This window comes from Ursus maritimus, unplaced genomic scaffold, assembly GCF_017311325.1.
Source record: "Ursus maritimus isolate PB19 unplaced genomic scaffold, ASM1731132v1 scaffold_8, whole genome shotgun sequence".
Taxonomy (NCBI): domain Eukaryota; kingdom Metazoa; phylum Chordata; class Mammalia; order Carnivora; family Ursidae; genus Ursus; species Ursus maritimus.
In genome coordinates this window covers 25558532-25574398 of record NW_024426996.1, presented here as the reverse complement: position 1 = coordinate 25574398, position 15867 = coordinate 25558532, and the positions used below count along the sequence as shown (strand labels likewise).

Here is a 15867-nt window from a genome sequence, read left to right as displayed (position 1 = left end):
AATACAAATTTTATACTTTTTAAAAATTTAACTTCTTTTGATTCGATTTCTAATGAAACTTAGCATCTTCCTAGTGTTTCCTCTTTGGTGAATTATTTATTCTAGTCCCTTCCTTTAGCATTTGCAATGTTTTAAGATTTTTTTTTTCAGTTGTCTATTTGATTAGGTATTGTGCATACTTAACCTGTGGACTTTTTTTCTAACTCAATAGATTTTTCCAGTAAAACACAGAGATAATTTTTTTCCTAGTTAATAATTAGCAAAAAAATCTGCAACGTGATCAAATGAAAATCAAACGTGAGGTATATGAGAAATAGGTTAAACAGGTTACTTTTTTACTAATAGTGTCCAAGAATAATATAAAAACTGGATCTTGCTCGGTTACATGACTTTCTTTTGTGAATGTGATTTCTTTAAAAAAAAAATGAAACAGTTAAAACTTACAGGTTTTGTTATTTTCCTGTTCTTTGTGCCTGAATCCCTAACCCTGCCCACACAGCCTCAAGATGTAGGTAAGAAATTTACTTGTATATTAGCTGAGGAATGACTAGGTTGGGATAATTTCTCATTTTTTAGCCTTGTTTTATTTTCATCTAATTTTTCACTTTTCCCCCCTCTCATGAGTTGATGTATACTGGTCACATATCCAGAACTAACCTTTCCAGATTTTGTATTTTAATGGTCATGTTACCCAATCTATAGACAGAGATAGTAGTTATCACACCCAGCAAATGGTCACCAGCTTTATGGCAGTATAGAAAGTGTTGCTGGGATATATAATTCGGATTTGAAAATATCAATATTTCTTGCAAATGTATATAGTGTATGGTAACAGTGGAACGTGAGATATGGGTTGGGATTTTTCTATACTCTTTGGTTGTCCAAAGTATGTCCCAGCTAGGTGGTAAACACCTTTAGGGTACGTACGACCCTGCTTCTTCCAACTGCACAGTTTATAAATATCCTTACGTTTGTACATACTCATAAATCTGGCCAAGGCAGTGTCAGCCTGAGGGAAAGGGTGACTTATATATATTTTCTTCCTAAAGGGGAACATTTTGAACTTCGTTTGTTTAGAGGAGGTGTCTTTTTGTAATCGTTCTAGCATGGATGAAGCACTTCTTTGTAACTTGCACAAAAGTCCTATAAGCATTGCAGTGGCTCTGAAGATGTGGATTGAGTCCAACTTAATTTCATACTCCCCACAGTGCCTGCTAGTGAGACCTGTCACAGGGTTTGAAGAGTGGTCATTTTTGAATTCTTCTTCTTTGCCCCTTGTAATGACGTCTTCAAAAATCCTGTTGATTTTTGTCTCTTCAGTATATTTTGCATCTGTGCTTTCCTTTAATTTTCCATTACTCCTCACAAAATGCCGATTTCTCAATAGAACAATTGCAAAAGTCACCTAATGGGCTTCTTGCTTCTTTTCTATCCATCCATTCATTCTCCCACCCAGCAATTTGACAAATAGTTCTTGTCACCTTCCCTTTGCCAGGCACTGTGTCTATTTCTAATTCCCTGCATATTAGATATACCCCTACCTGGCCAGTATTTCTTAACGTATAGAAATAATCATATTAGGTGATACCTCATTGTGGTTTTGATTTGTGTTTCCATGATGATTAATGATGTTGAGCATCTTTTCATGTGTCTATTGGCCATTTGTATGCCTTCTTTGGAAAAATGTCTATTCAGATTTTCTGCCCATTTTTTTTTTTTTACTTGGTTTGCTTGGGGGGGTTTTGGTACTGAGTTGTATAAGCTCTTTACATATTTGGGATATTAACTCCTTACCGAATATATCATTTGCAAATATCTTCTCCCATTCAGTAGGTTGCCTTTTAATCTTGTTGATGGTTTACTTCTCTTTGTAAAAGCTTTTTATTTTGACATAGTCTCAATAGTTTATTTTTGCTTTTGCCTCCCTTGCCTTAGGAGACATAGCTAGAAAAATGTTGATAAGCCTGATGTCAAAGAGATTACTGCCTGTGTCTTCTTTTAGGGATTTAATAGTTTCAGGTCTCACATTTAGGTCTTTAATCCATTTGGGTTTATTTTTGTGTATGGCGTCAGAAAGTGGTCCAGTTTCATTCTTTTGCATGTAGCCGTCCGGTTTTCGCAACACCATTTATTGAAGAGACTGTCTTTTCCTTATCGCATATTATTGCCTTCTTCGTCACAGTATATGTGACCATATAAACGTGGGTTTATTTTTGGGCTTTCAATTCTGTTCCATTGATCTATATGTCTATTTTTGTCCCAGTACCATACTATTTTGATTGCCACAACTTTGTAGCATAACTTAAAATCTGGGATCGTGATAAGTCCACTTGTTCTTCTTTCTCAAGATTGTTTTGGCTCTTCAGGGTCTTTCATGGTTGCATATAAATTAGACAGGAAATAATAAGTGTTGGAGACAATGTGGAAAATAAATGAACGCTAGTACACTGTCAGTGGGAATGTAAATTGGTGCAGGCACTGTGGAAAACAGTATGGAGGTTCCTCAAAAAATTAAAAATACCACATGATCCAGTAATTCCACTACTGGGTATTTATCCAAAGAAAATGAAAACATTAATTTGAAGAGATATATGTACCCCTATGTTTTTATTGCAGCATTATTTGCAATAATCAAAATATAAAAGCAACCCAAGTGTCCATCAATAGATGAATGGATAAAGAAGATGTGGTATATATACACAATGGAGTATTACTCAGCCATAAAAAAATGAGATCTTGCCATTCATTATAACATGGATGGACCCTGAGGTTATTATGCTATGTGAAATTAGTCAGACTGAGAAAGACAAATACCATATGATTTCACTTTTATATAGAATCTAAAATACAAAACAAACAAACAAAAACCCGGACTCTTAAATACAGAGAACAAACTGGTGATTGCCAAAGGGAAGGTGGGTGAAGGAATGGGTGAAATAAATAAATGGGATGAAGAGGTACAAACTTCCAGTCATAAAATAAATAAGTCATGGAGATGAAAAGCGCGACTTAGGAATATAGTCAATGATATTGTAATAATGTACGGGTGACAGACAGTGACTATTGTGGTGAGCATTGAGTAATATATAGAATTGTCAAATCAATATGTTGTACACCAAAAACTAACATAACACTATATGTCAATTATATTTCAATTAAAAAAAGAAATAATCAGATTGTTATTCTATATAAACATTTTCAATGGCTTTTCATAACTTGTGTTTGAAGCCCAAACCCCTATGCAAGACCCCCAAAATATGGATCCAAGTCCTTTCTATCCTAGTTTCCATTCTTCATTATGACCCACTCTTTCATGAAAGTGGATTAATTGACTTTCTCCAAATACAACCCAAGATTTCTTACCTTTGTGATTTCACTCACATTATCGTCTCCACACAGAGAGATGAGCCTCCTTATTTCTCTGCTAGCTGAAATCTTGTACATTTTTCAGACTCAACTCATATGCCACTCTTGCTATAATCTTTTTCTGGTTTCTCACCCAGGGATCATAGAGCATTCCTGTCATAGACTTGCCCACATTACTTTAGCATGTCCGGTACACTCTCAGTTGGCTTATAGTCATGTTCATAAGTCGCTTGAACTATGGGAGTGCTTAGAAACCTGAGGTCCAGGGGAGATGTCTTAATTATCATTGATTGCCTCATATTATCCAGCACAAGTCCTTGCAAAAGTAAGGACTCCATGAAAGTAGTCTATGCAGACAAATATAAGTGTGTTCTGATTAATATAAGCTCCTTGGGTGAAAATCAATGATTTGATCTCTAGACTCGTCCAGAGATCAACTAAATATCTGTTCCTACTAGCATTAAAAACTATACTGACTACGAGCACACCGTGGCATCTCTTGTTGGGCCCTGTACTAGCATTACAACTTATATCAGTTCATCTTCATTCCTAGTCATACATGGTAAATACTTGGCATGAAAATGGTGCTTGGATTTGACACTTGTGTCTGGGGAGCCATCAATGCCAATCTGAAGTCCCGTCAGTTTGATATTAATTCAAGTCAATTCAATTTAATGAATATCTCTTGAGTACATAGTAAGCTGTAATTAAAATCTCAAATTTGATTTATAAGGCTTTTCTCCTCTTGTTAAGTATACCAAATTACTCTCTACAATTAGTTTTCTATTTTATACTTTGTAAATGTAGATGTCATGTGTGGTTATTTAGTGGTAAAATGTTAAAAGGACACATAGTAACCTATATATCTTTGCTTTTCAGATGATGTCAGTATCACCCAGAAATTTATAGAGGAGAATGTTGGATATATGTGAGTTTCTCTAAACTATTTTTGACGATGATGGTGTTTACATGATCTTATCTGATAAATTCGAGAAATGTTAATGTTTTTCAAAAGTGATTCAGTTAAATAGAAGCTGTATTTAAAAAGCAAATACAATATTATTCATAAAATTCCGATGAGGCAATTGAATTGTCAAGAAATTGTAAAATGTATAGCCCTCACACTTTGATCATTTCCTGGGAGTAGTCAGCAAGTGAATGTTTCTCTGAGTTTTTGTTGGACAGAAGTGGAAATTCTACAGGTGATCATTGTGTACTCTGTGTGGACTGTTGCAGCACTATCATCGTATTTGCTCAATATATTCAGGAGGCCTCCTTCGAAGAAGTAGAGGTGTTGGTAAAAGCCATGACAGAATATAGAGATAAATGCTTGGGTGACATGACACTCCCAAGGTGTTCCAAATTAGCTGTAAGTAAATTGTTTGCATTTCTTAAACAAATAAGCTTATTTGTTAAAGAGAGAATTTTTTGGCTTGAAATATTAAAAAAAAAGATGCTCTATGCCCCCTCATTTTTTATTTTGCCTGACTTTGGAATTTAGGATAAGGTACTTTCCTTGGAGAGATGCAATTCTGTATTACAGCACACAGGAGGAATTGGCTAGGAGATTGCAGCCCATGCCATATGTATACAGGCAGGGAGGCAGCCAATAGTCTGACAACGTGCACAGAAGTACAGAAGTACCCTCCTTAGCTGCCTCTCTCAATATATGCTCTAATGTCACATCCCTTTTTCTGGGCCTCTGCCAAATAGAGTCACCATCTGCATTTTATTTATTTATTTATTTTAAAGATCTTATTTATTTATTTGAGAGAGGGAGAGAGAGAAGGAGAGCAAGAGGAGGTAGAGAGAGAAGCAGACTCTCTGCTGAGCAGGGAACCCAACACAGGGCTGGATCCCGGGACTCCAGATCATGATCTGAGCCGAAGGCAGAAGCTTAATGGACTGAGTCACCCAGGCACCCCACCATCTGCATTTCTAGAAGACTATTACTAAACACTACGCTAGTACTTTACCAACACATTCACACTCTGACCCTATCACCTTGAGAGAAAAGGAAAAAAAGCTGTTATATAAGGGAAATGTAAGTAGAAAAGAAGGAGTAAGAGGTTAAAGGGCCCCATGATAGGGTAGAAAAAGTTCCCCAAAGTGTGGGATTTTGTCACAGGTGTGGGTAACAATGCTTTGTTGGTAATACTGGGAAAATTGGAATATCTTTCCTGAAGGGTGACACTCATCACTCATTGTATTCATTGTGTCATCTCAGAAGACTGAAAAACTTTACAATGAAAAAAGGTGTCTTTTACTTTTCTGTTGTCCAGACTGATGTTTTACTGGAAAATATATGTGCTCTGGAGGGACTGCCACAAAAGCATAATTTTTCACACTGCTGCAGTAAGGTCGACTTGGAAAGAAAACTTTGTTTCTTGCATAATAAGAAAACTGATGTAGGATTTCTGCCTCCTCTTCCTACCCTGGATCCTGAAGAGAAATGCCAGACTTATAAAAATAACAGAGAATCTTTTCTAAACAAGTAAGTTTTCTTTTAGTAGAAGAATTACCTAATTGAAGAATTATTCTTAGGCTGAGTCCAATATCTATTCCAAAGGAATATAGCTAGTATCATTGATGGATTAATTCATTCGTCATGTATTGTGGGTCACGTCCTGTGTTCAGCATTGAGGATATAAGTATGAATAAGATATGAAATCTACTTTCAAGATCCTTTCAATAAAGATACATATTTTCTAATGTGGTAAGCCCTAGAATGGAGGGTTTGCATGGGGCCATATTGCTACTGGAGGGAATAATCTAGTTTTCCCAAAGGGAAGGTGTAGGTTTTACTGAGGGTAAACATTAAATCAAGGGATATTTACCAAAAATCTGTTTGCAATAGTGCAGTTAACTGCAGAAGCAGAGACTTTTTCTGGAAAGCTGGTGTGCTCGTTGAAACTTAAATTACAGGTGGATTTGAACATAAGTAAATAAAATTCCTGGGTCTCAGATGGAGTGTGCACAGGTGGTATTCTTTGAATATGGAAGGGAGAGCTGCTGACATCTGGCCACAGCCATAGTTCAGTGTTCAGGATGAACACTGTAATCATCGCTCTGATTTGGGAGTTGGCAACTTAACTGATAAAACTTTTATTAGAGAGTGGATAATGCTGCCTTGTATTGAAGGCTTCCATGATGGGAAGTCCTTCCTCTTTCAGTTTTACAACTCGACCTTGTCTTTTCCTATCTTTCCTTTCCCTTCCCCTTTCTTCCCATCCCTTGTCTACCATTTCTTAAAATTTCTTTCCTGTTTTTAACCCCTTTCCCTCCTTCCCTCTTTTTTTCTTTTATAGTTATATCTATGAAATTTCCAGAAGGAACCCCTTTGTTTTTGCCCCTACACTTCTAACTGTTGCTGCGCGTTTTGAAGAGATGACTAAAACATGTTGTGAGGAACAAGACAAAGCTAACTGCTTTCGGACAAAGGTGAGTATTACAGTTATTACATTGAAATGATAGGGAGTCACCCTAAATGGCAGATCCTTGCCTAAAGTTAAATTCTAGCAAAGGGTTGTTTACCATTTATCAGCCATTTTCTTGCCACTTTCACTGTTTTTTTTTTTTTCAACACTTTGTCCTCCTGCTGCTGATCTAAATTTCTTACTACTTGAGACTCTTGAAAAACAATTGCCTATTTCCAGGGTCTTTCTTCTAGTATTGTCTTCCTTGTAAATTGGAAGAAAGCCTTAGTGAGTGAATATCTAGGGTAAAGATGGCATTTATCTTTTATTCTGGACAAACCCTCTTTTGGCTACCCATAAAATTTGATCATCCCATTAGAGATGGACAAGCTCACAGCACACTGTACCATTTACCTTCCCACCAAGCATACTTCAGTCATCAGGAAGACTGGCCTAACTTTTATAATGTGCCACAAATGCATGTTTCTTTTGATATATAAACTTGTTAGGATAAAAATCCCATAGATTTTCTGTTTCTGAGCAAATTTTGGAGAATTTGGTTGAGATGTAGTTAAGAAATAGGAGAATAGTGGGATTTTGCTCTTGCTTCAATAATTTTTTTTTTCTCCTTCAGGCAGAACCTGTCATACAATATTTAAAAGCATCATCTTCTTTTCAAAAAAATGTCTGTGGGGCACTTATGAAATTTGGACTGCAAGTCTTAGAATCAATGTGAGTTTTAATATAAATCTTGTCTTTGCTGATATTTTCACCTCTGTGTCCCAATTTTGTTAAATTGTTGATGACTTTTTATTTCTATTTTTCTCCAGGGGTGTTGAGGTGGTTCTCAGTCCACATGAATAGCTCAGAACCAGGACATTAGGGCAGAACGAGAGAAGACCTGGGAGGTGGGGAGACCCTAGAGAGAAAGAGGGTTACTTCTGAGATATTCTTTGGTTAGTTGGGAATCTGAATTGGTCTGGGAGTTCCCAACCAGGGTTTTAAAACTCCAATGCTTTAGAGGGGATGTAGCCATCCATGTTTGACTTTAATGACTAGGAGACAACTTTATAAGGATAAATTTTATCTCCAGTGCTCATCCAGTGCTCATCCTGACCAATTAGTAATGGTGCTATTGCAACGTCTTGAGAAAAATTCCGAGATCTCAAATAGATCAGCAGGGAAGAGTTCTGGGATGGATTATCTATCCCTGTCATGGGTTCACAGCAGGAAGCTGTGGTCCTGACAAAATGTGTTTTGCTATAAAAATTATGGAAGCAAGCATATATCTCAGGCCTTTTTATCCTGCTCCTAGTCCAGGACTCAGAATGTCAGCCTAAGAGTTGCTGAGTGACCCTGTGAGCTGTGCCACATATCCACAGCTCCTTGGTAAAGATATCTGTGAGTAAAACAAGGGTTCCAATTCTTATTGAAGCTATTTACACTGTATCAGCAAAGAAGTCCCCCTTGTCTTACCTGCTGTTCAAGTTGTTTTAGTGGTTTATCAATTCTTTTTCCAGAAATGTGGCTATACTTAGTCAAAAATTTCCCAAGATTGAATTTAAGGAACTTACCTCCCTCCTAAAAGATGTTTCTTCCAAGTACGATGGATGCTGTGAAGGGGATGCTGTGCAGTGCATCCGTGACAGGGTAAATATTCTCTAAAACCAAGTAAAAATAATGATTTGGGGAAGCCATTTTTTTTTATTCTGAAGTTGCCCTGATATGTGGCTATTTTACCACATGAAATAAAAATGATAATAAGGGGCGCCTAGGTACTGAATCAATTAAGCAGCCGACTCTTGGTTTTGGCTCAGGTCATGATCTCAGGGCCCTGGGATGGAGCCCCGCATTAGGCTCTGCACTCATCCGGAAGTCAGCTTGAGGATTCTCTTTCCCTCTCCCTTTGCCCCTCCCCCCCATCGCACGTGCACACGTGCTCTCTCTCAAATAAACAAATACATCTTAAAAAAAGAACATTAATAAATTATTAAATAGTAACATAAAATAAATAAAATAAAAAAATAAAATGTTAACAAATAAGCTCAAAGAAAACTTTCAGATGTTTTTACACGTGGGATTGCTGTTAGATTACTCAACAGATTCTATTTTACACAGCTAAATGTCCTTGACATAAAACTTTAAGAATTTAGAATCATTTAAGGCAGATTGAAGTTTTCTTTAATACTGCACATCTTCTTTTAGAGATACTAGAAAGTAAAGAGTAAATCTCAGAGAATGATTTTTACCATTACATTTTTAAGAACTGCTTTCTCTGAGTTTCCTCCAGCTATGTAGGAGAAGTCTTGTCGAACAAGTGGAGATGTTAATTTAAAGTAACTCTTATGTTATTCTTTAAAGTGATTTTCTAAGGGCATATACTGGTAAATATATTATTGACTTAGTTTAAGTTGTTCATGCACACAAAAGTAACACAATTTTATTAAAAATATCTCACCTTCTGGGGCGCTTGGGTGGCTCAGTCAGTTAAGTAGCCAACTCTTGATTTCGGCTCAGGCCACGATCTCGGGGCCCTGGGATCCAGCCCTGCCCCAGACTCCCCACTCAGCAGGGAGTCTGCTTGTCTCCCTCTCCCTCTGACTCTCCCTTGCTCTCTACCTCCCTCTCTTTCTCTATCTCTGCTAAATAAATAAGTAAATCTTTAAACAAAAAGAAAAAAAAAATCCTGCCTTCTTAGTTGAAATGAGGCTTTTTCTTAGTGACTTTTAATTAGTTTTACTGTTTTAAATTCACAGTGAAACTGTATGTTAATTAACTTGAATTTTAGAATATGAAGATATATACATTTTATTTCAAGCAGTGTACAACAGATGTCCCCAAGAATTATTTTGTCCTTAGTCAGACTCCAATTAAAAGCAATCTTACTATTTTTCTATTGTTTGGTTATGGATATGCGGGTTTAATTATATTACATATTATACACTGAATTAGATTGTAATTGAGGATTTTTGTGTGAAGTTTGGAGCTGAAACTAAGACATTATGTTATGTCCTTAGTAACTCTTTTTTTAATGTCTTCATGGAGAAATAAGAGAAATTAAATTGTAGTTTATTCAAAGCATAAGTGAATTCCAGACATTAAAGAGATGTGTTGCCCAGAACAGTGATGGCCTTCAGTGAAATGTGTATCTGTTTGCAAGGATTGGCTTCCTGGTTCTATCTGGTTGGTTGCGAGCATGGTGCTAACAACCCCTATCCCATTTTTCACTTCAATCCAGAGTTTTATTCCATTCCTCACCTTCAGTGTTCGCCAGACGAGGAGGAACAGCTTGGGCAAAGTCAGAGAGGCCTGGAATAGCTTGGCATTTTCTGAAACTCATGTACACATGAAAGTGGAAGAGAAAGGAGGAAGAACATGCAGGTTCATACTGGGGAGTCTGGAAAAGAGACTAGGGGGCAGATCAGCTTTTAAAAAATTATCCAACTAATGTGTAAATACGAGAACTTCACCTTCTCCCTTATTCCCACCATTTCACGTGGAGGTCAGAATTGGGATGAAGAATGGAGAGAGGGGATACAGGAAGGGTTTCTGTTTTGTATATTATTTGACCATTTGAACAGTTTCAAATTAATAATAACCATAGGAAATGATAACAGTGAGTGGGATAGCTTCTTATGTTTGAGAAGTAGTTATCTGGTAGTTGCTCTAGTACATTTGGTTATCATTTCATCATTCACTTATCAACTACTTATTGAGTTTCTACTATGTGCTTGGCCATATAGTTTCAGGGCACAAGAGAAGACATCTAGGATTATAGATATTCTAGTCACATGTCTTTGGTGGCCTACATTGAAGGGGAAAGAAACAGCACTTAGAATTTAAAATGCCAATATATCAAGGGAAGAGGAGTGAAGTATTTAAAAGATTAATATTTGACAATAAAATGGGAACTTATAAGAGAGTCTGTTTTCATAATTATATCATTTAAAATCCTCAGAAATAGAACTTACCTTCATGTGAAAACCTCAAGTGTTTTACATTAAGACAAAATTTAAACATTATGATCAAATTATCTGATGAAGCAATTCCAGATGTGAGGCTCGTGTTTGGTTTTGTACGCAACCATTTCGTTATGAAGGAAAACCCAGCCCTGAAGAAACGACGAGAATAACTTTTCATTCTTCTGTCATACAGAGCAAAGTGATGAGCCATATTTGTTCCAAACAAGATTCCATCTCCAGCAAAATCAAAGAGTGCTGTGAAAAGAAAATGCCAGAGCGTGGCGAGTGCATCGTTTCCTCAACTAAAGATGATAGACCAAAGGAGTTAGCTCTAAGAGAAGTGAAATTTACTGAAAGCGAAAATGTGTGTGAAGAACGAGATGCTAATCAAACGATCTTCATGGCTGAGTAACATAAGTCTATACTGAAATTTATAAGGCAAACAGAAACTTAAGATTTGACCTATTTTGGCTAATTTGGGTGGAAAGAATGGGAACGATTTAAATCATTGGGTATCACATAATTTAAAAAAAAAATCATGGTTATTTTCGCCTGATTTTAAGAAGATGCAACTGTGTGATTATAGGGACGGCTAACATTTATTGAGTACTTGATATGTGCCAGACAATGGGCTCAATACTTGAGGTAGATGATCTGTCTTAGTTCTCACCACAGTCACGTAAAACCAATACAATTTCCCAGTTTTTTCAGATAAGTAAATGGAACTACAGAGCAGCTAAATCACTGGTCGAAGGTTCACAGCTAAAAGCTGGCAGAGTAAGGATTTGACCAGAGGAGGTCTGGCCTGGGAAGCTGTGGGTCGAACTGCCATGCTATGCCACTCCACAGCTATTCAAGGGAATCTAGGGAACTTGGAGCCAAAGGGACTAGATTTGAGTCCTGGTTGGGTCAATAGAACAAGTTAACCTCTCTGTGTTTCACATCATCATATATAAAATTCATATAAGAATATTCATTCATTCCAAGTTTACTGGTAATGAAACATAATCTAGGCACTATCTTAGGTTAGACAGGGCTTTTATCCACAGTAAGCTTTCATCAACACGGAATGCCATGTGGGAAGAAACAGACTTATAAATAAATGAGTTCACAACGTATTCTTTTATTTCTGAGAGCACTATATAATCCATAACGCAAAGCCAGAGGAGGAAGTGGTCAATTATACCTGGGAAACCCGGAAAGGCTTGATAGGGAAGAGGTACTTAAAGACATTGTGGTAATCTAGACAGAAGGGGTAGATCATGGATAGAAGTATAAAACCACCTGGTGTCTTTGTGGCTTTATGTAGGGTATTTGCAGTGAGAGAGGAAGGTAGTAAGAAGTATATCCGGCCAGATCACGCAGGCAAGCTAAGTAACGAGATACCACTAAAGGGCTTTCACTGAAGAATAAGGAAGGACAAAATCACTTTTGTTTTTTAGAAACTTCATCTGGAATGAATCCCAGTTTGGGGCTTAGGTGGTTGGGTAAGTAGTTTTCAGATTCAATGAGACGGGAAGTATGGGTTGAAGGTTCTGTGGGCAAGAGAATATGTTTGGATCTGACCACACTGACTTTGAGGTACATGTGAAGCAATCATTGGGAAGGTCACGAGACATTTTTTTTTTTTAAGTTGAGTATGGTTGACATGCAATGTTACATTAGTTTCAGGTGTACAACACAGCGATTTGACAAGTTTATACATTATTCTCTATGCTGTGCCTTTTATTCTCGTGACTTATTCATTCCATAAGTGGGAGCCTGTAGCTCCCACTCCCCTTCACTTATTTTGCCCATCCTCCCCACTCCGGCAGCCATCAGTTTGTTCTGTGTATTTATAGGTTTAATTCTGCTTTTTGTTTATTCATTTGTTTGTAGTCTTTTTTTTTTTTAAGATTCCACTTACGAGTGGAATTGTACGGTATTTGTCTTTGTCAGTCTGACTTATTTCATTTGGCATAATACCCTCCAGGTCCATCCATGTGGTCTCGAGTATCACGAGACAATTTTGTATGTGAACTTGGAGCTCTGGAAGACACAGAGTATTGAAAACTTACCATATATTAAGTGCTTCTCATCTACTAACCAATTTATTTTTCAAAACAACCCTCTAAGGTTAGGATACTTTATTATCCTTACTTTACAGGTAAGGAGACTGAAGCACAGAAGTTAAGTAACTTGCTGTCAAGTCACACATGTGGTAGAGCCGGGATTCAAACGTGAGCAGTCTGGCTCCTGACTCTTGCTCTTAGAACCAAACCACTGTGTTCTATTGCTTTTCATGAGTTGTGGGTATTAACTCAGTCTGAACAAAATGTTAGAGGTAACGTGTTGCACTTCTACCTGACACATGTGCTCACCAAATGGAAGCAATTCTTATCATCATCAACATCATCATATTACAACATAGAGTTTGAGGAGAAATCGCAGAGCAACAGTGGGCACGCGGAGCCAGAAACAGAGTTTTAAGGTGCAGTGTTTCTGGATGTAAACATATGACACAAGACCTCAATGGATCTTCCAGGCTAGGGTAGGCTTCTAAGATTTTTTGTTTGCAGCCTTTTGGTAGGGTGTTTTTTTAGCTGTGATTTTATTCTTGTAGAAAGGTCCGTGATTTACACCAGATATTAAGAAGAGCCCTTGAGTCTCTGAAGGGTAAATGCTGCTGTGTTAGGGCCTGGGAATATATCCTACAAACAAGACTGAGAAGGCAGGTGGAGAAACAGAAGAGACGATGTCAGAAAAACCAAGATTAATCAGGAGAATCAAAGGCTGCAAACCAAAAAGGGATGCAGACTTCCCTGGAATTGAGAAACTTTTGTGAGGTGTTGCTCTCGCCAAACATGGGCCATTTTAACTTATTCTGAATAGATAAAATTTTTAAGAAAGATTTTATTTATTTATTTGAGAGAGAGAGAGCACAAGTGGGGGAGGGGCAGAGGGAGAGAAAGAAGCAGACTCCCCACTGAGCAGGGAGCCCGACATGGGGCTCGATCCCAGGACCCTGGGACCATGACCTGAGCCAAAGGCAAGTGCTCAACAGACTGAGCCACCCAGGCGCCTCGATAAGATTTTTTTATGAAGAAGGTTGTAAAGAGCGCAGCCGGGGTGCTTAGAGCAGACAAGCCTTCCTGCAAAGAGAGTCAACTTGGTTTAGAAAAGAATGAAGTAGGCATCCTACCAGACCTGGGTTCATGTTACGCTTCCTTTAACAGCGAGGTGCATCCCCGGTCTGAAACTTCTTTTCTTCAGCTGTAAAATAGTACTGACCTTGAGGACTAAGTGAAGTTAAACGGGAAAAGTGTTTCCAGAGCTAGGAAGCACTTCTTTATTTCTTATGCCCAGAGCTCAAGCCAGTGCTAGCACCTACTAAGGGCTTAATAAGTGTTAGCCTCTTTCCTCTCGCTTTCCCATTTCTTCCCAAATCACGCTGCCTGCACCCCTGGAGCTTCTCACTGAGGCCACGGAAACCACTGCCAATGACTTAGAGCTCCAGGGGTGGTGACTCCCATGTTTGACAAGTGACGGGATAAAGTCACGGGCAGAACTGCTTCCCAGTCTCTCACCAAGGCGGCCCCGGAGTGGGGAGTAGCCACATCTCCACCATCTCGAGTTGGAGGTTTGAATGCAGTTTCCAACAGAATTAGACTCAATACGTATCTTCTGAAGTATTGCCAGCACGAGACACTATTTCTGAGGTTTTATGCATTAAATCATCCTAATAATTAACTTGGGATAACTCTAATCATTCTATCCTCTCCGGTAAAAGCACTGTTGATTTAAAGCATACTACCAAAGAGAACCTTTGTAAAATGATGTCCTGTAGTCGAAATATCCTCCGAAATCAGTCCCTGAGCAAACCGGAGGAGGTCGTTAGCGTTTGAAAGCAGACTCAGTGTCACGAGATCTGACTAGCTTAAGATATAGCAGGATTTGCTATTTTGTTCTTTCTGTAAGGTCTAATATATGAAGCATTTTACACATCACAGGTTTCTTTATGAACACTCAAGGAGACATCCAGAACTGTCTATACCAGAGCTTTTAAGAATTGCTGGAGTGTATGAGGATCTTCTGAAAGAGTNTTGCCACACGGAAAACCCTCCAGACTGTTACCGCCACGCGGTAGGTCCCACTGTTCTGGGCTCACAGAACTAGACAAAACAAAGCCTAACAACAAATCCTCCATACCTGACCTCAAAATTTTACTCTGGACTAGGGGGTAAGAAATGTGATTGACCCATCCGATTGTACTTAAATTCCGTGTGGGCAGAACCGATCTCTGGGAAGACTGATACCATGTTAAGTTTCTGCACAATGTTTGAACTACTAGTTCTGTGTGTTGATGCAAAAAAAATCTTCCCATTCAATATTTCACATTTAGATCTTTATTTATGTACTCTGCATTTTATTGAGACATATAGGATTTTTTATGATTATAAAAATAATTAATGATTATCAAAGATGATAAGGAAAGTACCAAAAGTTACAAAGATAAAATAAAAACTTTGATAATGTCACTGAGAAATAGCTACAATTAACATTTTCTTTCATCTTTTCTATGCATATATGCATATGAGTGTTTAAAAATAAGATTGGAATAATACTTTCTTAAATTTTTGGATCTATTTTTTTAAGATTTTATTTATTCATTTTAGAGAGAGACACACACACAAAGAGCAGGGGAAGGGACAGAGGCAGAGGGAGAGAAAGGATCCTCAAGCAGACTCCCCACTGAGCTGGGAACCTGACGTGGGGCTCCATTCCATGAGCCGAGATCGTGACCTAAGCTGAAATTCAGAGTCAGCTGCTTAACTGATGGAGCCACTCAGGTGCCCCTGGACCTATTTTTAAGTTACTATCATAGAAAACTTTTTATGTCATTAAACAGATTTCAAAATGTACTTTATTTTAAATGATGGAATCTCATCATCATGGTTTATTTAACTGTTCTACTGTGTGTTGGACATTGTGAACATTTAGTTAGGTTTTTAATTTTATAAGTGACTCTGAAGTGAGTATCTCATTCCATTCACCTCTATTAATATTTATGACTATTTTCCTAAGATGGGTTATCTGTAGGGAAATTATTAGGTCAAAGTATATAGACTTAAAAAAAAAAAAAA

General features: G+C 37.7%; 1 protein-coding gene across 1 annotated transcript in view; it reads left to right on the top strand.

Moving 5' to 3' along the window:
* Positions 1–424: 424 nt before the first annotated feature.
* Positions 425–15867, top strand: part of AFM (afamin) — a 22556-nt gene continuing 7113 nt past the window's right edge. Inside the window, exons 1-9 of the mRNA XM_040625328.1 lie at positions 425–512; positions 4246–4294; positions 4603–4735; positions 5649–5860; positions 6675–6807; positions 7417–7514; positions 8303–8432; positions 10938–11152; positions 14734–14866. Coding sequence (XP_040481262.1) covers positions 425–512; positions 4246–4294; positions 4603–4735; positions 5649–5860; positions 6675–6807; positions 7417–7514; positions 8303–8432; positions 10938–11152; positions 14734–14866 — 1191 coding nt within the window. The remainder of the gene's footprint in view (positions 513–4245; positions 4295–4602; positions 4736–5648; positions 5861–6674; positions 6808–7416; positions 7515–8302; positions 8433–10937; positions 11153–14733; positions 14867–15867) is intronic.